This window comes from Malaya genurostris, chromosome 3 (assembly GCF_030247185.1).
Source record: "Malaya genurostris strain Urasoe2022 chromosome 3, Malgen_1.1, whole genome shotgun sequence".
Classification (NCBI taxonomy): domain Eukaryota; kingdom Metazoa; phylum Arthropoda; class Insecta; order Diptera; family Culicidae; genus Malaya; species Malaya genurostris.
The window spans coordinates 84,406,629-84,430,856 of NC_080572.1; the positions used below are offsets into that span (position 1 = coordinate 84,406,629).

A 24,228-nucleotide genomic window follows, 5' to 3' on the forward strand; every position below is an offset into this window, starting at 1 on the left:
AACGCTATTTGACATGAATTTGATTTTAGGAAGTAACAAGAGCGCAGCATTTGACGCGGCGTTAAAGTATGAAAATTTTTGAATAAGAAATAATCTCTACATATCCTGTCAAAGATAGGGTATTGTAAATTTTCTTTTCATCCTTCCATACAAATTATATGGCGGAATGATGATATTTTGCGATTAGAGTTCTATATAGGTAGGAAAGGGCTGCCACTGTTCATTAGTATTTGATTTTATAGCATTTTTTCTCTACTTTTCATAAATCACTATGCGATCCTGCACATCTCTGCACTTTGAAGGTTATTTTCAATTGTTGGCGGGGTCGACAATAAAAATCACAAAGGCAAGGGCTAAACTTTTGTAAACGAAGTCGGTGCGAGTAACATTTAAATAAACGGCTAATAAATTCAGAACATTTATAACATACATAACATAAAACACCTATATAAATGTCGTTATATAAATCTATTTATAATATATCAGGCGTTGGAATAAATTAGTAGCGTTTTTTCTGCTAAGTTTCATGTTTTTTAGTTAGAGTATCATTGCAGTACCGTTTTACAAAGACTCGGATACCACGTTTCAAAAATTCCTTTTCCAAACGTATAAATCGATCCAATTTTTAGTGGTGTCGTAGTTTTTGAAACTGACCTGACAAGTTATGCGCCATGGATTGGAGCAAATGGCAATCGTATGGAACAATGTCTGATAAAAAATGGCGGCTGGGGCAGAAATTTTCATTGTAGCGATTACAAATTAAAAGCTTTTACAACTTTCAAAACAGGGAGTCTTGCATTGTCGTGAAGCAAAAATACTATACCATGAAAATCTTCATATTGCGTCCGCTTTTCATACAAAGCTCTGTCCAAACGCAGCAAGTGGAATATGTATATGGACACCAGTGATGGTATCACCTAATTTGAATAGCTCATAATAAATAGCGCCCAGTTGATCCCACCCCATGCACTTTTTCTATTGTCCGGGACTTTCTTTTAGTCCATATAAAAATTCCCAAATTTGATCCACGAAAACAACATTATGCATCTTTGCTCAGCGTCATTTTTTCGCCATTTTTCACTTTACATAGTTCAATAAGATACTTTAACATAATAAAAATCCACTATTATTAGTAAAGCGGTTTTTTTTCTCACAGGTTTAATCATTATTTGAAACATTAGTGAAAGCTCCTAATCAATCACGAAACAAATAAAAATACACAAGTTAATTCATTTAAAATATTCAGAGACCTCTAATTATCAATAAATAATCCTCCAGCTAACGTTTATCGACGTATTTATGGTTTTGCCAACTTTTGTATGGAGAGGCATCACTGTGCGTTGGTGCGTTTGAAATGGCATGGCAAAATCCTGCACTTCTGTTACTTCTATCATACACAGAAGCTTCAAGTTTCAAGCGCTTTGTGATTGGACATGTTTTTCTTATCATTATAATTATTATTCAGGATTCGCCGAAAGCCATTTCACCGAAAGCCGTTTCGCCGAAAGCCATTTCGCCGAAAGCCATTTCGCCGAAAGCCATTTCGCCAAAAGCCGTTTCGCCGAAAGCCATTTCGACGAAAGGGTTATCTCGCTTAATGACATTTCGCCGAATTGGCCATTTCGCCGAATGCCATTTCGACGAAAGCCATTTTGCCGAAAGAGTCATTTCGACGAATCCTGAAATCGTCTTAAAATCGTAATTGGAATTGATTTAAAATAAAGACAACCCTTTCAGCAAAATGACCCTTTCGGCGAAATGACCCGCTCCCATTATTCATGCATGTATGATAATATTATCAGCTGCTTTTATTGATGATATTACTCCACCACGACGGTATCATTGAGTAAATTTCAAATACATCACGAAACATGAAATGATTAATATCGGATAATCCATATTCGAGAAAATTGAGCGGTAATCAGTTTTGACGTTTACGTCACTTATACCATTATATCACTGGAACCATAAGTGACAGCCATTTGAACTTCAAACCTGTTTAATTAACACAGAGTAGCATTAAAACGGGGCTAACTTTGTTGAAATGTTGATTCCGGTAATCAGACAGTGATACTGATAACGATGAAGACATTTTTAAACTTTAAGAAAAACTAAAATTTATCTTATCAAAAATCATTCGTTTCAAAATTCTTTATAATATCTACAATAAATATGTGATATGAAAAGATTATGCTGACTATTTTTATTCACTGTGAATCAACAAAATTTCTCTTTTTCACCCCTGATTCAGCTGTTTGCGTAGAAAGATTTACTTTCGATAGGTTCATCCCTTCTGGTTACAAATACAAGCTGTTGACTGCTTCCCATCATTCAAAAAGTCAATCATGCTCCCGTCAAAAATAAATATACAGTATGGCATCCCACCATATAATTGAACGCTTGTAATTATCTATTTTTTTTACCAACATCCACAATTATCGTAAATTGCCTAATATATATCACTCAATTTTCCAAACTATAATTTCAACCTTCGTTAAGTATTTTCGAACGTTTCAGTTCTGGTACGGAAACATCGGAATACATGGCAAAACCGGTTGGCATAACTAGCATAGTAACACCTCTACGCCTATCACCTACGCTGATGAACCTCGTGCCACATTTGTATGCATACAACAAATGAACAATTTTTCAACGGCAGCGCTACGGAAACAAAGGCAGCCTGCTGGCTAAGAAAATTAGCAGATCCCGAGCCAGGCTAATAGAACACAAAAAGCCTTTTGTTATGTTTAGCATTACACGTTCCCCTCTTTTCTCCTGTGCCACCACCACACCCGAAATGCATAGTTCGGAGCGGTTCTCTGAAGCCCACACACGCACATTCCTGCCATTGGATCGAAAGGAAAAACACGGAAGGTTGCCCGGGTTCGTCGCTGCACGTTTCCCGTCCGTAGACGACCGGTGACTCCGGATTGGCTGCGTCGGTTCGGTCGGTGCGGGCAAATTAAGCGTATCAGAAAACGGTATACGGAACGATACCACCAGAAAGAACAGCCGATAGGCGAGTCGAATTCCATCCTTCGGAGGTCCTTTGCCGTGGATCCACCTACCCCGCTTGTCCTACGAAGAGATCGTCCACGGGACAACGAGACATGGCCATATGCTCGAAATTAGCCATACCTGAATTCCGATGAATAAAATTTTAATAGCCAAAAATCGAACACCAACCGAAATGGAACCCCCGGAAAATCGAAATTTTTCACGCCAAGAACCAGATGTTTTCATTTTTTTTTGATGCATCGAAACGAACGGCTCTAGTTTTGGACCCGCTTGCCGTCGCTTCTGGAATGACCGAACAACGTCGTGATCCGTTCGAATGGTTCGGTTGAAGAGACAGATAGATGGATTGACGGGATTTCGTCTCTTTAAGCGGAGGCATTTCCAGGATAAATGAAAATTTACGGGCGTGAAAGCAGCTGAAGATTGCGACCAATCGAAACTGCTAATCACCGAGAAGACTTTCTTTGACATCTTTTCTTGCTCTTCCTCGGTCAGTCGGTCGTCCAACCAGCGACAGATGGAGCAGATATTGCCGATGTTTGTGGGTTTATTTGCAATGATTGCGTGCTAAATGAGGGCCTGTATCAGTGAGTGTTTTTGTTTTGTCGATTTGATGGATTTTGCTAATAGTTTATTTAAATTACTGAGTTGTTGGTCGAAAACAACAATAAAGCACGTGGCTGCACATAAATTACTAAATTTACTTTTAGTAGATAATTGCTGCAAATTCTAATATATTCATTTGTGTAGGAAATTAATAAATAATCCGTCCACGATTTGTTTCTTAAATATTGTCGCGATGGGCGATTATAAAGGTTAGTCATTTTAAATAGCTTTTGTTGACGAAATGTAAAATCCGGTCTATAATGATGAACCGATGCATTAGATTTATGAACCTATTTTGGCAAACTAATGATACTATTCTAGTTTTAAGTTAGTCGTTAATTAAGATTGGAAAATAACCTAGGCATCTTAGAGCTTAAGCAGTGTGCCTAAAATTATATTGCAATATTGAATAAAAAAAAACATAAACCTAAATATTTATATCCAAAGACCATTTTAATTTGCATGCCGTACATTTTCAAATTGATATTAGGGGTTGTCCTTTTTCTAGAAAATACTAATAGTTCTGTTTTTGTAGCCGGAAATTTAAACCCGTTTATTTCTCCCCATTGTACTATTCCATCCAAAGAGGATTGTAGTTTCGTTCTCATTAGCTCTCTATCCTGGCCGGTTATCTCGATCACAAAGTCATCGGCATATTGAGTCAACACACATTTACTTGCTACTGACTTCTCCACGTCACTGGTGTACAGATTGAACAGGAAAGGGCTAAGGCTTGAACCTTGGGGTAACCCGAAAAAACTGATACGAATCGATTTTACCGAGTTATTCAAATCAAAATACATTTTTTTTATAGCAGATTTAGTAGAAAATCTACTAGGCATGACGGAATACCGAATCTTTGCATTTTTACACACAGTTCTTTGATGAGTACTGAGGGGCTGTCCATAAAAGACGTCACGCCGCAAGGGGGAGGGGGGTGTTTCATAAAACGTGACCTTTTGTGACAGGGGGAGGGGGAAGGGTTGTTGGAATGTTACGTCCAATATTTACAATGAGCGCATTTTTGAAATACCTGATTATATTACTGCTTTGCCCTATTTCCTGAAAAAATCTCCACAATGATCGTTTACATTCTATAGGAAAACGTGTATTTGTTGATGTAAAAGCTTCTTCTTGTAAATTCGGAAATGAGTGATGCAGGAAATTATTTCTATTGTGATCAGCAAAAGTGCACGAAGGAGCGAGTAAATTAGCGAAATTAAGAAATTTTGCCTAATATGAGTAAAAAAGAAAAAGATGCCTTCAAACGGTTTAACTTAAGTTATGCACTGACAATTTTTTCAGTAATTTGATTTTCTAGCATTGATAATAGTATATCATAAGAATTTCTTTAATCTGATTCTGATGCAGTTTATTCAATTGTACTCCATTTGAAAAAGGGCGGGAGATCAACGATTTCAGACGTAGATCATGTCATGTCTTATCTTGATTATATGGTATTTTCCTCCACTAACATCAAAGCTTATCGAATCATCCAATGATTGAGCTTACATAAGTCAAGAATCATTTTAGCTCAAAATCACAACCCATTGTGTGACGGAAGATCAGTACCGGGATACTTTTTAATCTAATGACAGTAATAAATCGATTTTTCCCTCATATTTGTATGGTTTGTCATACATATTGAGAATGTATTGAGATGAATTTTATTTATTTTGAATTCGTGACATGTGACATAGGAGGGTGGGGGGTCTTTGCTTCTGTGACAATTTGTGACAAAGGGGGGATGAGGAGTCAAAAATCGTCACAGAACAGCCCCTGAGCCGTATGCTCCGGCAATATCAATGGACACTGTGGCCATTTTTTTTTATTTAGCGAAAGTTCCGCTGCTGCGGTTAAGAGTGCAAGGCAGTCTCGTGTGCCTCTCCCTTGCCTGAATCCATACTGTCTCTTGGCCATGATCTTTTCTCTCTCAGCCCAAATTTCTAATCGGTTCAATATCATTTTTTCCATTAACTTTCGAATACACGATGTATGTTATGGGTCGGTAGGAGTTTTCTGAGGAAGGGTCCTTATTAGACTTTACAATGCACACAACTTTAATTTGCCTCCATTCTTCCGGGCAAAAATTTTCAATGATAAAAGCATGAAACATTTCTAATAACATCTGTTTAAATTGCAGAGGCAATTTTGTCAGTACGATGAATCTCAGATTGTCCAACCCCGCTGATGTGTTCTTTGTTGACGTAAGGGCAAATTCAAGTTCCTCTATAGTATACAGACAGGCTAACTCGTTGGGAACCTGCTCTTCACTTTCCGAAAAGTTCAGATGTGGGTGGTTATGAACATAGTTGGGACAAATTTTTGCTGCAAATCGTTCTACCCAGTCCTCAGAATAAAGACTGTCCCAGAAAGTATGGACGCAACCAAAAACCGCTGCCATTTCGCAATGGTTCAGAATCTGTCAATTTTTATGGCTACATCCTGTTGTTTACACTCTTCCCTAACCACTTGTGCAGTTGTTTATTCGTTTTCATTGATTTGTTTCGAAATGCGTGGACTTTCAGCAGAACAACGTCGAAAAATTGTGTACAAATGGTGCACAGAACGCGGACTGTCACTGAGAAAGATAGCAAAAATGGAAGGAGCAAGTGAAAAAGCCGTGCGAAATGCAATCAGGAAGTTCGGTGAGGATAACACCTTTGAGGATAAACCGAAAACGGGCCGAAAAAAAGGTCCTGCTAACCCTCAGTTGGATAAACGTATACTGAAGGCGTTCGAGCAAAAGAAGGAGGTTTCAGTTCGGGATGTGGTCAAAAAAGTGGGCACTTTGAAGTCAAATGTTCTTCGTGCTAAAGAACGTTCGAATCTTCGATCCTATAAGAAGCAGAAACAACCAAAACGTAGTCCGAAACAAGAAGCATCGATCAGGCCGAGGGTTCGAAAGCTGTACAATACGATTCTTGCTGGAAATTTGAACTGCATAATCATGGACGACGAAACTTACCGGAAACTTGATTACAAATCCTTGCCGGGACCACAATATTGTACGGTGCGAGAAGGGTAAGTGTTAAACCAGTCCGAGACATCGATTGAAGTCGAAAAATTTGGTAAGAAAGCTATGGTTTGGCAAGCAATTTGTAGCTGCGGTAAGATTTCGAAACCCTTCATCACCACTGCTTCAATGAACAGCGAAATATACATCAAGGAATGTTTACGAAAACGACTTCTACCCATGATTCGAAGCCACAAAAATCCTGTTGTCGTCTTGTTAGATCTTGCTTCTTGCCACTACTCGAAATCAACGGTAGAATGGTATACTACCAGAAATGTCACTTTCGTCCCAAAAGACATGAATCCACCAAATTGCCCACCACTTCCACCAATTCGAAGGCACATCTTAGGAAACATGTCTCGGCTGCCGGAACCACTCAACAGTTCGAAGAAGATTGGAAAAAAGTGTCAAAATTTGTCGCCAAGAAGTCTGTACGGATTTTAATGAGGAACGTTCGCAAGAAAGTTTGCAAGAAAGTGTTGTTGTAGTCTAATATTATCAGTATATCGAATAAAATTTAAATATCTGACACTTGTGAATTATTTACAGCGAAATCAAAGTGCGTCCATACTTTCTGGGATAGTCTTTATTTATGTAATAGGGAAGTTGGGAGTTTACTGTGACGTAAATGACGGGCAGTAACCCATAAGGTAGACATGGCTGTGTCCTTGTTTTTATTTTTACTAGGAACAATGAGGCTCATTTATTTCGTCCTCTTTTTTATCCAAATTACTAAGTTCGGAGTACACGTTCGATGTTTCAATGGCTTTCACCATATCCGCATATGTGTTTTTGCTGCGATTCAAGACTCTTTCTCTGATTTTCTTGCGTTTATCTATATACATTACACATTCCCTCATTGTCTCGTGCGCTCTTTTGCACAAGAGACATACTTGATTGGTATTTGTACAATCTGGGGCTTCGTGATTGTCACTACATATGCTACATCGTATTTTGTTTGTATAGAATTTGTCAGTGTGACCTAGTAATTGGCATCTACTGCACATCATTACTTTAGGGGAATATAACCTCACTTTTATCAGTGCGTGGCTAACCATACATACTCGAGTAATGCTGTTCCAGAAAACGTGACCCGTAGTGCATTAGATGGCATCAACCTAACCTCACTTTCGATGTTTTCCTGTATAAGAAGTCTTTCGCAATCCAAAATGGGTATTTGCGGAAGGCCTATCTTCTTAAATTTTCCTACTCCTGATTTCAGTATGTCCTCTGGCGTGACTTCACTGTCGTATATTACCCCGTCGATCTCGACCATATCTGCAGGTATATATACTCGGAAAACATTTTCGAATCGTGGTAGTTTAACTATTTCATTTGTCTCCTCTCTTTTGGTTGAGGAAATTCGTATTTTGTTCAAATTCACTTTACGTATTTCTGTAATCGATTTGAAATGCTTATATAGTTCTGATGAGACTATCAGTACCAGTACATTTATGGAAGTCGAGATTTTTCTCATATACACCGTATAAGGTCCTGCAGTTCCCTCCGGATATTCTCTATATCTGAATCTGTTTCTTTTTCGACGGATCTAACCTCGTTTTACTAGTGCTGCGTTTCTCTTTGTCATCGACCTGAATCTTATCACCCCCTTCCCCGGCCATTTTAAAATGGAGAGGTAAAGGAGTGTAAATATCGCCTTTATTTATTATTCCTTTTCTCTCGTATCTTATTACGTTAAAAACTTATGTGAATACTTATCTGTAGATCACGTGGATCGATGATATATTTTCCGCTAACTATAGAACAAACATTAAGGAGTGTATCGAAAATAAGCTATCCACATACATTTGCGTTGTACGCATGTATTTGTGATGATTTTTCATTCTCAGATCACAGCATGCTGTGCGTTTGGTTGTCAGCTTTCGTTTGTTTACTTGTTTGTGCGGTTGAAATTCTGCGTTTTCAAAATGTCGCGTATTGAAAAGGAAGTAAAAATTAAGGTTCTGGACACATGGCTAAGTGAGAAGGATATTGCTATGCGAAAATTAGCGAAGCGGTTTGGAATTCATCATGCCAGTGTTAAAACCATCATTAATAAGTTCGAGGAACACTATTCTTTGGATGAACTATCAGGAAGAATCAGAAAACCCGAAACTGGACCAGAAAGTGGTATCTCTAATCATGAAGAACAAATCAATGTCAATACGTGATTTGGCCAAAAAAGCAGGAACGAGTGTCGGAATGATCCAGCGTATCAAGAGGCGAAATCACCTGAAGACCTACAAGAAGCAGAAAATCTCACAACAAAGTATAGAACAGAAGAAGCGAGCAGCAACAAGGGCCCGGAAATTGTATTCGCGTCTTTTGCAGTGTCCGGATGCATGCGTTTTGATGAACTATGAGACTTTTGTAAAGGAGGACTCAAATACCCTTCCAGGTCCACAATACTTTATTGTCGTCGTTGTGGAGGATGTAAACGATGCGGACAGGTCGATTCAAATGGAGAAATTCGGTCGAAAGGTACTGGTATGGAAACCAATATGTTCCTGTGGTTTGAAGTCAACCATTTTTTACACTACCAGAACTATAAATGCAGAAATCTATCGATCTGAGTGTCTCTAGAAGAGATTTTTGCCTTTACATAAGAAGCATAGTACACCTCCACTGTTTTGGCTGGATTTAGCGTCGGCTCACTATGCAAAAACCACTCTCAATTGGCTTGCGGAAAAGGGTATAGATTTCGTTGAGAAAAATATCAATCCACCAAATTGCTCTCAGCTTCGACCCATCGAACGTTACTGGGCAATCGTGAAGAGGGTCTTCAAGAAGACTAATAAGGCAGCTTAAAAGAGTTAAAAAAATTAGGCTCAAGCGTCCAAAAAATGAGATGATGTCCGGAACTTGATGAAGAGCGTTCGATCAAAAGTTCGAAAATTCGTGAAGGAATAACTTAAATTTCATCCGGTTTTCATTATTCTCAAGTTTAACCTCGTACAATAAAGGATCAATTTTTAGTTTGAATAAAATATCGGTTTTTATCCTAATTTGAAAGAAAAATTGTGGATAGCTTATTTTCGATACACTCCTTAATTACAGTGCATAGTCGTCACAAAACGACTGATATTCTCAACTATTCAAAAGCGAATCGACAGAGTAAATCTGTCAGAAAGTTAATAAAAATTTATATTTTCTCGACTTTTAGTGACCAGAATATCCTTAATTTTGCTGATTGTCTATGCGCCTAAAATCAATTCGACAAATGTCAAATTAAGATGAAATTATCTATTTTTCTCGAAACATGCCAAAAGAAAAAGAGACTATAGACTGTCAAAATTTCTTTGCGGTGTTGATGATTCTGCATCCTCGTTTAACTCTGAAAATAAAGAGGAAATCTTTTATCCTGACGGTAGCATCCCCGTGCTTACTTCGAAACGACTGGGAACGGCTGATATTACTACTGTCCAACTGGTACAACGCTGAACAGATCCTGGTACGTTAAATTTTGTCTATCTCATGCCTCCCCGTGTGTCTTATGATGACCGACGGTGCTACCGCCTTCCGCGGTAGTAGCAGAATGAGAGGGTGAGAGCGAGCAAGGGTTGCGATAATCCTACCGTCGACAGAAATAAATACCTATCGTAGTTGTCAGTTAAGTGAGCTGACAGACAACAAAGAAATCCCCACGATGGGACTCCGGTAAGACAGGAACCGCCCGGAAAATTCTAGTTACAAATTTCTCTAGTAATAAATACGAATCGGAATAATCGGCTTCGACCTAGGCGACAAATAAAGGACAACGATTGGAAGCTGAAACAGTAAATCGCTTGGCTTCCCAAGGTACGATCGAATACGATACGATGAGTTGTAAACTCGCAAATTCGATGTCGTAGCACTGCAGGAACTTTGTTGGACGGGACAGAAGATGTGAAAAAGCGGGCATCCAGCGGCTTTCATAGTGTTGGGATGTGTGTGTTAAAGACTAAAGTCCATTGCTTCAATTACATCATCATCGACGAGACCCGATGAAAAGAGGGAAGCAATTTTTTGGCAACATAATTGTTAGTTGTTCCACTGTGACTTAATAAACTTTATATTGAAAATTCCTAATTATCATCGTATTCAAAGTGATCGACAGGTGGAAGCAGTACTATGACGAGCATCTGAATGGCGAAGCACAAGATACAGAGAACGACACAGGAATCAATCTGGGTGAACACTCAGCCGATAATAAAATAAGTGAGGAGATCGGCAAGCTAAGGAACAACAAAGCCGCGGGAAATGACCAGTTACCAGGCGAGCTGCTCAAACATGGAGGAGAGGCACTGGCTAGAGCGCTGCACTGGATGGTTTCTAAGATTTGAGAGGAAGAGATTCTACCGCAGGAACGGATGGATGGAGTGGTATGTCCCGTCTACAAAAAGGGCGATAAGCTGGATTGTTGCAATTACCGCTCAATCACATTGCTGAATGCCGCCTACAAGGTACTCTCCCAAATCTTTTGCCGTCGTCTATCACCAATAGCTAAGGAATTCGTAGGGCCGTACCAAGCGGGATTTACTGGAGCCCGCGCCCCTACGGATCACATATTCGCGATAAGACAAGTACTCCAGAAGTGTCGTGAATACAACGTACCCACGCATCACCAATTCATTGACTTCAAAGCGGCATACGACACAATCGATCGAGAACAGCTTTGGCAGATAATGCACGAATACGGTTTCCCGGATAAACTGACGCGATTGGTCAAAGCAACGATGGATAGAGTGATGTGCTACGTCCGAGTATCTGGGACGCTCTCGAGTCCCTTCGAATCTCGGAGAGGGCTACGTCAAGGTGATGGACTTTCTTGTATCTTGTTCAATATTGCCCTGGAAGGTGTGATTCGAAGAGCGAGGATCGACACGAGTGGCACGATCTTCCGAAAGTCCATACAACTTCTTGGCTTCGCTGACGATATTGACATTGTGACACGTAACCTTGAGAAGATGACGGAAACCTACCTCGGACTGAAAGCTGAAGCTAGGCGTATCGGACTGGTCAGAAATGCGTCAAAAACAAAATACATGAGAGGAAGAGGCTCTAGAGAAGAAACACTACGCCTCCCACCACGAATATTGATGATATCGAGATGGTTGACGAGTTCGTGCATTCGGACTCACTGGTGAACGCCGATAATGACACCAGCAGAGAAATTGATAGAAGTATTTTGGCAGTTTTCATTAAATTATTTTAATGACCGTCATTTTAAATGAGTTGTAAATAAAATTTTTGAAACCGCAAGACGAATCGAAGATAAAAATTGTATGAAATCTTAAAATTATGCCTTTTAATCAAAACGTGTGACAATCGATTAAGCATTTTATGAGATGTACCAGTTTTAGTTCATTATTTATGGTACTTCCAAGGGGCTGGGGTCAACTAGGAGATTGATAGTACCTATTAGCTCTCTCCGGACTGTACCAGCCTAGATGCCGTGTGGAATCCAGCGGAAAAAAATTAACCAAGAATAGATCCACTGGGTTCCTGCTTCCATGTCGTAAAAGGCGACAATTGCAGGAGTTTCTTTTTCCTTTCAGTTATCAGATATTTTCAATGTTGTACTTCTGATTACTCTATTTTACTAAATCATCTCTTTATTCAACCCATCAATTTCCGTCTAGCTTCGGAGAAAAGTTTTATTAGGAATGATTTCTTCTTCCATGTTATTGATTGTCTTTCAGGATTATAAAATGAATGATAAAAATCAACCATTGCGCAAATCCGTTTATATTACAAAGTTAATAACAGAGATAACATATATCGGTATATTGAATACATAGTAAAAAACACTTGATATTAATATTTCAAACAGTAAATTAATATTTTTCTCGGTAGCCGGCTGCCCGGATCAACTAATATAACCAATTAATAATTTCAATAAATAATTAAAATAATAAAGCGGAAATAATAAAGAATCAAGACGCGTGTGAAATCTGTTGACCTTTGTTTGGTGATTTAAAATGATTTTATAATAACTGTTTAGAATATTTCAATGCAATGAATCAACTTTTTTGTCTAAATCCTATTCGCTCGTTTATTTTGTATCACGTAGTTTCATTTATAAAAACGTGCTTAATCCACCTAGCAGTGAGATGATACCTTTTTTATCAATCCGAATGTGTTTTTTTGCATGACTAAAAAAAACGCGAAAGGTAGATGCATAAACGAGTGACTGCATACTCGACAGCCGGCTGTCCGGAGTTTTGTCAATTTCGGAGATTGACTGTTTCGTGCATTATATTGCCAGCACAAAGTAACACATAAAACGATAATACTTTAAAACATTCTTGGTAGCCGGCTACCCAGAGCAATAAACCCATGATAACATTATTAAAACATTTACTAACAAAGTATCCTCTCCTGTGATGCATGTGGGAATGCAGAGGATTCCTCGGTTCTTAGTAGCAACATGCATCGAACTAACAATCCTTTCCCTCCCAAGTAGATCTGCATTCGGACGTGGCCGGCGTCGGTATTGATCAGCATGCATGGTTCAATACAGTTTGCACAGTGTGAAACAATGTGTTATTCCCAAACATGTTACTTCAAAAAATCATTTTGCAATCTCAATTGGTCCAGATCAATAACGGAGTAGCAACACACGGGCGGTCTCTAATGCTAAAAAAAAAATATTTATGGTACTTCCAGAAACGATATTCAGAGACCAGCATAACCAAAACTATTGTCAACTTCTATGGCGGTTTGAATTTAAAAAACTCATCACCCCGTAATTTCAAAATTGAAAGTCGAAATCGAATCAAATTCATCAAATTTCTATAGGACCATAAGTTTATTTTAATTCGAATTTTTGTTTATTAAATTCGTTTTACCCTTCTTTTAGCTTCTCTATTTTCGACACTTTCGAAAATCGGTGTAGCCGAAGTCAGTTAAATTCGCTTAATGAATTGTTAACCTTTTCTTTAGATTCGAAATTTTTGAAAATCAGTGTAGCCATCTAAAAGGAATCGTAGTGCGTTTATCATAATACTTTTGGGTACCTTCCGGGATTGAAAACCGAATACCGGTAAAACTGAAATAAGTTCATTTGGTCGTTGACCCTCAAAATCTGTGAACCCGATAAACCCGATAAATTTTTGTGCAATGTTTACGCTAATCACCCTGTATTCCCTGAACCGGAGGTCGAATCTGATTAAAAACCAAGCAGTTTTTATGGGACTTAAGACCTTTTATTTGAATGTAAGATGGACGAAATCGGTTCAGCCATCAACGAGCAAAATGAGTGACATTATTTTAATTTCATTACATATATATCATCTTGTAGTTCCGGAACCAGAAGTCGGATCCAAATGGAATTCAGAAACCTTATATGGAAACATAGGACTGTTCATATGAGTCAAAGTTTGTAGAAATCAGTTAAGCCATTCCTGAAAAAATAATGAAATTATTTTTCACACACAAACTTGCTTATCTCTGCGAACTTCTTCAAGTGGTATAAGGGTATAAGGGTGTAAAAAGTTGTGTTCTTCCAGCAATTATTGTTGCAAACAGTGAAAATCGATATAAATATGAGTTTATTTTGAATTTGAAAATACTGTTATCAAATCTTTCCAATACATATGTCATGTTCGAACAATTATGTTGCCAAAAACGAACCGTGCTTAAATCGAAACGTCATGAAAAAGGGTGTTGTGAAAAGTTTTTTAGGTGCTAAGAAACAATTGCATAAAACAATATTGAAAATCATGGTTCACTTTGCTCCGAAACATCGCTTTATCTTCAAGTGCGTAAAACTCCTACTACCGGAAAAAGGCGAAATGTCGCTTACACAGAAATATCGATATCTCCGTTAAAAATTGACAGATTTTAACAATCTATGGCTTGTTGGATAGCTATTACCGTGCGAAAACCGAGTCTAGAAACATATTCTGTTTCCAAGGTCAATTGTGATAGATATTATCAAAAAATATTCCTCGCCGAGTTCGTCGCACCGTCGGCGCCAAATGGATTTTATCCCGGATCCGGGATTCCAATACATACACACGCCGGCAGCTCAGTCATCGCCGATGAGGAAAAAAACGTCCCGGATAGTCCCGGATGGTCCCGTCCCGGTTGTCTCGGTATAGTGCGAACAGGCTTTTAGACTCGAATGAAAGTTCTTGTAGCACAAGAGATAGCTATTGATTCCCATTCGGGGGCGACTTCCGGGACTAGAGAGTGAAGTTTGTTTAAAATGCCGAACGGCCACTTTGAGTGAATCTATTTCCAAAGAGAGAAAACTCTACTTAATTTGACACAATTGTTATAAGTAATATGAGAAAGGTATCATTACACCACTAGGTGAATTGTAGCAGGTTTTTGATACCAAAACGGTCCTCACTTCGCGAATATTTCTCGCATCATTAAAGTTTTATGTCTTTTTAGTGTCTTTGCGTGATTCGCTGTTCTTTCAACTAATAAAAATTATTCCCTTTGTTATCTGCTATACTTTCCTGTACTCTTAAACCCAATTCTCGAGCTCGGTAAAGTAAAATGCCGAGATGGGTCGGCAACACACAATTTTACTGATTGCTCAATAATCAATATTATGTAGATCTTTTTGCCGAGATTTGCCAAATCTTCTGCTTAAGGTCAGTAATTAGAAAAATTCACTTCGTTACTTTTTCCGAACATTACAGGGTCCGGCACTCGAAGTGTAACCAATTAAAGAGGCCATAAATTCAGTTTTGAAAATTACTTTTACTTAATTCAAAGTACAAAATGTGTAAAAATAATACAAAATTCAGAATCAATTCACTTTTGCTCGATATGACCACCTTTTGCCTTGACTTGATGACTTGAGAGAGCGAAGGAGTTGCTTCGTTTGGCCGAATGTGACTTGCAGGTGTATTTTGGCCCACTCGCGGACAATAACTTTTTTCAGCGCCTCGAGACTGGTGTATTTTTTAGTTCGGACTTTGCTCTCCAAAATGTCCCAAAGAGAATAATCCATTGGATTCGCATCTGGTGAATTCGAGAGCCATTGTGTGGACGTGATGAAGTTCGGAACGTTGTTTTTCAGCCATTCTTGGTTCACTCGAGCTTTGTGAGACGGTGCCGAGTCCTGCTGAAACGTCCATGGTCTGCCACCGAAATGTTTGTCTGCCCACGGCTTCAAAGCAACCTCCAGAATACTTTCTCGATAATATGTCGCATTTACCTTGACGCCAGGCACGATGAAAATGATTGGAGAGCGCTCATCTGCGGTTACAGCGGCCCAAACCATTATCTGTTGCGGGTGCTACCTCCTGGTGGCCAATCGATGACTCAAATTCTCGTATGAACGGTCGGTCAAGTAAACCCTATCGTTTTGAGAGTTTACGAATTGCTCAATTGGAAAAATTTTCTCGTCAGAAAATGCAATGTTCGGAAATTGACCGCTTTCGGCCAAACGAAGCAACTCCTTCGCTCTCTCAAGTCATCAAGTCAAGGCAAAAGGTGGTCATATCGAGCAAAAGTGAATTGATTCTGAATTTTGTATTATTTTTACACATTTTGTACTTTCAATTAAGTAAAAGTAATTTTCCAAACTGAATTTATGGCCTTTTTAATTGGTTACACTTCGAGTGCCGGACCCTGTATGTTGCCAAAAAATGGAAATGGTTATGCCGAACAGACAGTAAACTTTTTGCTGACGATTTCGGTAATAACTGACGTTTGTCAAATTTGAGATTGCCGAGACAGCAAATCTCAGCAATTATTTTGCCGAGATTCAGCGAAAGAAAATAAGCTGGTGTGATTGGAGGTGATCGAGGCGATTGGCACTGAAGAAAGATATTATGTTGAAGTATTCGATTGAAGTTAGAATGGTATCATATAGACTACCCAGTTCCAAAGCTGAGCTTGCTGACCAACAAGGGGAATAGAAAATCTCCACCGCTACAAATATTTGATAAAACTTACTTTCTCAGTAATGCCTGTTCATCTATTACACATTAGCCAAATCATAGAGCTAGTACAGGAATCTACACGACTGACGAGAAATATTGCATATTACCTTGAAACGGGTATCCGCTGAACAACGGTCTCATATTGAGACCATTAGCCCCGGACATAGTTCCGGACATGTCCATCATTGATCACAATAAATAAAGCCACTCACAAGGTTCTCAACAGTTGATATTTGATAGCCACTGGTCAGCACCTTGTGGTCCACATTACTCCTTTTTCTTCAGCATTCACTGAAAGGTAATTTCTCCGTAAATTCGAAATTAGCTCTTCAATTGCCTTTAGGCTATCCTCACGTTCTTCCACCGTCTGTCACCAATTATTTACTTTTATAGCATTAACTATACGATCTAAGATCTTCTTCGCTACTTGCATTAGCACAATGTTCGAACACTTATCGCAATCTCTCCTTTTCCGTAGATCACCAAAAATGGCATCCATCAGTCGATGTTTTTCAGCCACTGCACACTCTTCTCCAACGGCCAACTCCGATCACGACATGAAAGGTTTTATTTTTTCTTCCGAATGAATTATTTTAATTAACGTAAACAACCGAATTACTACCCATAAACACTACAATCAAGTGTAATCCGCACGCATCGTAACCATCAGTTCCGTATGAATAAAACAAGAATTGAATGATCTTCGATGTGAATCGGTGTCTGAATTCACCAATGCCGACAGGAACTAGCGACGGCTCATGTGTGTGCTTCCAATTTCCGATAGATCACACCACGTATGCGCCAATGATCGGAAACCTAATCGATCGTACACCTGCGCCAGGTATCCTAGTGTTCCGGTGGAGCACCCTGCGGAAGTTTAGCCCTGCAATTCGTTCGTTCGTCTTTTCTGGTTTCGCGAGTAGCTGACCGCGACGGCGCGTCCGCGTGTAGGTCCGCTTGCCAAAACTCTTTCCACGAAACTACGCCGAGAGAAAAACAAAAAGCATAATTTTAATCCACCTCTTTCGTTGCAGCGGGACCAGATCTTGCGCTTTCGATAGCCTGTGCCGGTGCGAAAGAGCACGAGAATCCCCGCGGAGAGTGTGTCAGCCTGCAAAGCGCGCGCGATGCTCGAGCGCTCGAGGTCTTATCGGGTTGGTTGGATTACAAATCTCCGGCCCGATGGTTACCACCCCATTTGATTTAGCCCGGACGGCCGGAGACTACGACGGAGACCACCACCACCACCACTACTACAACGATGACGACGAACACACAGCTGAGAGTTTCGTTTGATCGATCGCGTGGATTCAATCGAGGGCTGCATGCTCGCTTGCACTTCACACACATTCTCGCAGGGGACGCTCGGTTCTCTTTGGATGCCTTCTGGTTTGTTGAATTAATCAACTGGGTGTGCCTTATTGAAGGTAGCTCGGCGAGTGTGCTATACCGTTTCGTAGTTTGATTCGATCGTACAGAGTTTTAGAATATTTTGAGAGTTATCCGTAATTAGTATGGGAGAATAGTTTGTTTCATCATATCGACAGATGCATGTAAATGCAGTAGATTATCATATAATAATATCAGTTATTTCAAGTACCAGCAAACATACTAACTTTCGAATTAGGATCTATCATGTGTCATCTGGCAAGCGTGCCTAGGTTTGTTGTCATGTTGCACGTTTACAATTTTAAACATGCTTGAAAATTTTCGCAAATCTTTTCAGTAGTAAGCGCAACCAAAAAAAATAAAGGATTGTATGCTAGACACAACCGAGTACGATTACATTAAAAATGAAATAACTCTAAGGTACCCATAATAAAACAAAAAAATAAAGACGATGGTGGATGCACTAAACAGTGACAAATTAGAAACTTATACTATGAGTTAAAACAAGTTTTAATACCACGTTCACACTACGAGTTAAAACGAGTTTTAACTCTGATTTCATGTTTTAAGCTAAATAACATGTTTTTCTTCGGTGTTATTCCATATTCAGAAACGTCACATTAAAACATGTTTTCCCAAAATAACATGATATAATGATCAGTCGAGCACAACCCTGCTAGCATTTTCCGTCATTTTTCGACTATGTCAATTGACAAGCTTTTATCGAAACAGCTTTCCATCAGAGTAGCCATGACAAAACAGAACAGGAAACTTCTACAACCATGCTTGTTTTTCTGTTTAAAGACATGACTTTTTTGGCCATTTATTTCTAAATATATTTATTTCACGTAAATGGCCAAAGTTTCGAAGCAAATACCCTTCGAAACGTTGAAAACTAACGTGATATAAACACTTAAAACCAAAAAATGGCCAAAACGACTTTTTATTATGTAGAAGAAAACTTTCTGAGTGAAGAAGTGGAAAGTTGAAGCGATTGACATAATATTTTTACCAATTTTTCCGAGGCATTGTGAAAAACCATTCTTCTTGAAACCGGGAATGCAATCTTTAATTTTTTCACTGTAGATTTTTCTATTCCGAAGTACTACCGACTATTCTATGAGAATTCCGGAACCCAGTAAAGTTCCACAGTAATTTATCTTTTTAACAAGTGCTTAATATTTGCGACGTAAACATTTTGCAGTTCGATTATAAACAAACTTAATAATAAACAATATGTCATGCGTATAACATAATACAAGTGTGAACAGTTAGGTTTTAACTTCATATTACTATCGTTAAAACGTGTTATTTTCTGCAGGTGTGAACATAGTATTAGTCTACTTTTAGTGTTGAGATATTTTTGCAAATGATCAAATTGATAATTAGATTCTTTCAGAACAATTGATTCTACTCTATTTTGATGCCGATTTTTTAACTGATCGGAAAATGTGAATGTGAAAAATGTGAATAACCGTCAACCAATAAACTTAGTAATAGTGTAATTTTATTGATCTTTCGTTAAAAAGCATCGATAATTTTCAGAAAATGTCTCGAAATACTATGGCAACAATACAAGGATGACACTGTCCGCACAACATATTTTGTTACTTTCATTGATTATTACTTTTGCATATTATAAACCAATGCAAATTCGTTGTTTTTGTTCATATTGTAACATGATTTTTCTAATACATCAACGAACATTGTTACACTTACAACGCACGTAGTGATTAGACGCTTGTTGTTTTGATGTAAATGATAATTTAACTGAAACTGACAGTGACCCGAGCTCAGTGAGGGGTCCTATTCGAATGATACATGTAAAAACGCAGATCAGCTTATCTTGAGTTTATTTTTGATACAATAGTGTTTTCATAAATAGGTTTATTTCATAAGTTAGCTCTTAGCCGTAGCATCCACAATACATAGTAATTTAAACCCAATACATTTCGAATATCATATTAGTATGTCCTAATTAATTAGTTAATCTAAACACCGTTTTTATCAAGCGAGTTGCTATTATAAATTACATTAAATAAAATACATTTATTTTGTACATGATCTTATAACTATTTCAGGTTTGTTTGTATCAGTTCATCACTTTTATTTATTTAATACCGCTGGCTATTGGTTGAACTCATGGAAGAGAAAGGGGTCTAACATGAAATAAAATTTCAATTGGAACTCCAATGGACATAATGAAATGATAAACAAGTTTCATGTAAGAAATGTCACGACAAGCAAGAATGTCTCGAAGCGGGACATTGGATAGTCTACCTTGGGTACGCAAGGAATTTATTAGTTGAGATCTGACATCACGATACTCCACGCTTGTCGAAACGACATGATCAATATCGCGATAGCCTTCGCCACAAGCACAATGATTAATTTTGGAAAGTCCAATTCGAAAGAGATGTGCATCTAACGTGTAGTAGTGATTGGACATGAGTCTGGACATCACACGAATGAAATCTCTACACACATCCAGTTTCCTAAACCATGCCTTTGTTGATATTTTAGGAATAATTGAGTGCATCCACCGACTCAGATCATCTTATCCCAAGAAGCTTTCCAGCTGGCAAATGTTCTTTGGCGAGACGCGCTATAGAATTCGTTGAAAGCAATCGGTTTCTCATAAATTTCACCCTCAATAGCACCACGTTTGGCTAAAATATCGGCTCTTTCATTGCCTGGAATGGAGCAATGAGCCAAGACCCAAACTTTCAGGTATTGTTTTATTTTGTCCAAGAAAAACGGTCCAGTTTTGTAAGCGACGTTTGAGCGAATGGCTTCAATTTCACTCAGACTATCAGTGAATAAGAGAAAATAATGGTTTGGAGATAATGTGACGATTACACTCAAACTATAATGAACTGCTGCTAACTCTGCTATATAAACAGATGCAGGTTCTTGAAGCCTGAATGAGGCCGAAACATTATTGTTGAATATACCAAACCCAGTAGCCTCTTCAATTAGTGATCCGTCCGTGAAAAACTTCCTGAACTTACTTAAAAATATTATGAAACGGAAGCTGCGCGGGATCATGCTTTCTTGGAAAAACGACCAGCTCTGTTTGCTCCGCAGAGAATTCGATACCCAGATGAACAGCCCAAACGGACAAGTTATCTAAGGTACCTTACAATGGTATTCGCGGTTAACAGATTTGGGCCCAGTAACTGAAACCACGCCATTATCTGTCAATTGTCTTAGTGTGCATGGGGTTACTAGACAGCTGTCAATGTCATTCACGTAAAAATTATAGAGGAACGGACGGAGGCATGAGCCTTGCGGGAGACCCATGTAACTAATTCTGAATATTGCCAAATCGCCATGTGGAAAATGCATGCGCTTGTCTGTGCAAATTATTATTTAAAACCGCTGGAAGTCTGAAAGAACATCAATGGAAACTGAATCAAATTTTCCTTTAATGTCTAAAAATACAGATTCCATTTGTTATTTCTGAGCGAAGGCAATTTGGATGTCAGACGAAAGCAATGAGAGGCAATCATTCGTCCCTTTATTTCTACGGAAGCCAAACTGAGTACCTGAAAACAAGCCGTTCGTCTCGACCCAAGTGTCGAGACGTCGAAGAATAATTTCTGTGAACAATTTTCTGATGCAGGACAACATGACAATGGGTCTATATGAGTTGTGATTGGAAACTGGTTTCCCCGGCTTTTGAAATGGCGATAACGTTCGCTTGCCTCCAGTCGGCTGGAACAATATTTAGCTCAAGAAACTTGTTGAACAATTCCAACAAACGTCTTTTTGCGAGGTCAGGCAGATTCTTAACCAAGTTGAATTTATTTCTGTCCAACCCAGGAGCGTTATTGTTACAAGACAAGAGTGCTATAGAAAATTCCATCATTGAACAGGAGCTATCTATGAAATCATTATTTGGAGTAGCGTCTCGAATAATGCTCTCCGTAGGAACAGAATCTGGACCAACTTTCCTAGCAAAGTCAAATATCCATCGGTTCGAGTATTCCTCACTCTCATTTCCTACGTTACGATTCCCCATTCGTCTGGCCGTGTTCTAAAGAGTGCTCATTGTGGTTTTTTTTTTGGAAAAACCTTCGACAAAATGTCTCAAATTGCTACATTTCTTGGCCCGAAGTATGCTCTTGTACTTGGTTTCTAAAATCAAGAATTTTTCAAAATTCAGAGAAGTTCCTCCTCCTCGTTTTAAAAACGTCTTGAAAGCATTTTGTTTCGCGTGTTTAGCATCTGAACACTCTTTGTCCCACCAAGGGTTTGAAGGCCTTCTGTTAGACGATGGACCAAGAAATCGTTTGGTTTGTGCTTGTTCTGCGGCCTCCAAAATCTAACAAACGAGGAAGTCGTATTCTTCAAGTCGGGTAGCTCTTCCATTGAATTTAAAATATTAGAGATACTACTTTGATATTTAATCCAGTCACTATTTTTTATCAAATCATATGGGATTTTAACTGAATTATCAATGCATTGGACATCAATTACTGTTTTAAGCATTTCTGGATATGTGCGCTTAGACCGAGATTTTATAGAGAGCTTCATTTTGTCTTCTGGTATCGTTTTCTGCTATCTCTGTTACTCTGCCGTCGTGGTCACCACTGAATTTGGCGTATGCTGCGCTATTGCTCTTGGTGGCGATTAGATTTGATAGATTCGCAGTGTAGCACCACGCGATATATGTCGTCTTTTTCGATCCACCGCACCGTAGTCTGGTATCTGGTGGATCAGCACTGGTTTGCCTTAGCAATTCTGTGCCTTTGCGCTGCATCGTCTTCGCAACTTCATGCGATGGCACCACTGTGACTTCTGTGCGTTCGCACCTTTGTGTCTCTACAGCTCTGTGCGTATGAACGTAATGGCCTTCGTTGCTAGCTTTCCAGTCGGGAAACACTCCGAATATTGCCTTTGCAATTAGCACCAGCAGGTTCTCTACCTGCACCTTAGAGTAGCAGCCGTGAACTCACGAGTCAGCACAATCGAAACACAACTTCACCGCTTGAATATTTTTTAGTGAATGACCGGTAAGTTTATGGTCTCAGTGTTTTGTGTTTTGTTGTTTTTGGAATTATATTGTATTGAACGGCTTTTCTCAGTATAAAAAGTAAGGCAGAGCGGACATAGTAATGGGAAACCTACTCAGAACGGAGATTCGAAATTTACCGTTTGACATACCCATAATTCGGAAATATGTAGACGATCTGTTTATGGCCCTACCACACGACCAAATACAAACTACTTTAAACTGTTTTAACTCATACAATATACATCTACAATTTACCATGGAAGAAGAAACCAACAACAAACTACCGTTTCTGGACACAATAGTAACTCGTAAGTCCGACCAAACCCTAACCACCCAATGGTATTCAAAGCCTATAGCTTCCGGTGGACTACTTAATTACCATTCCTTCCACCCACTATCAATGAAAATAAATGTCGCAAAAAATTTTATAAATAGTGTGACTTATCTCACTACGGACAATACCGAAACACAACACATAATTTTCAAACACCTACGGAGGAATAATATAACCAACACAGTCAATTCCGTAAACCACCGTACCGATGTGGATGGCCTAAACACTTCGTACGCAGGCATCCTACACACAGTTAAAATAGCAAACACTCGACGGAATTTAACCACTGCCACTCACACTAACAATGCCCGATTTGTTGGCTCATCTATCTACAATTGTACCCACAACAAAATTATACCCTCAATCTTCAAAAACCAGTTAGCAATGCGTTCAGATAAAAGTGTTGTGCTGATAAAAGAATCCGTTCCAGAATTTTGACAGAACTGACTACAACATACTTCTTACCGCTTGCAATAAACGAGACCGACAAAAACGACACGACTAAGTGAGTTCCCAGAATGAAATATTTTATTGTACAACATGTCTCTAACAACAAAATTTTGAATAAACTTCATCTCCGTAGTTTTCCCTTGAAAAAGGCCATCAAAAACGGCCGAAACGTCGGCAAATTTAAAAACAAATCGTCTGCCTTACGTTTTAGACTGAGAAAAGCCGTTCAATACAATAAAATAACCCATAACCAGTCGTTAAAGTACTTATACGTAACTTGGAATTACATTCAGCAGTATTTAGAATCCGGGTGCTATAAAAATAAGGGTTCAATTGATTCAATCAATATTTAAGGGAAAATACTACACCGGAATCTCCACATAGTGGATTAGTTTTACGGGGACCTTACTTTCGTGAGTGTTTCGATCCTCTGGAGGCTTCGCAAATCGTTTTTTATGTTATGTACATCGCTATATTTGGATAAAATTTTAGGTTGTACTGATCCCAC

At 38.8% G+C, this 24,228-nt stretch overlaps 1 protein-coding gene across 2 annotated transcripts in view; it reads right to left on the reverse strand.

The window, feature by feature from the left end:
* Positions 1–17,488, reverse strand: part of LOC131436881 (protein gooseberry-neuro-like) — a 110,995-nt gene extending 93,507 nt beyond the window's left edge. For both annotated transcript variants that reach the window (XM_058605850.1, XM_058605848.1), the window contains exon 1: positions 16,635–17,488. In XM_058605850.1, the coding sequence (XP_058461833.1) occupies positions 16,635–16,713 (79 nt within the window). In that variant the 5' untranslated portion in view covers positions 16,714–17,488. The remainder of the gene's footprint in view (positions 1–16,634) is intronic.
* Positions 17,489–24,228: the final 6,740 nt, after the last annotated feature.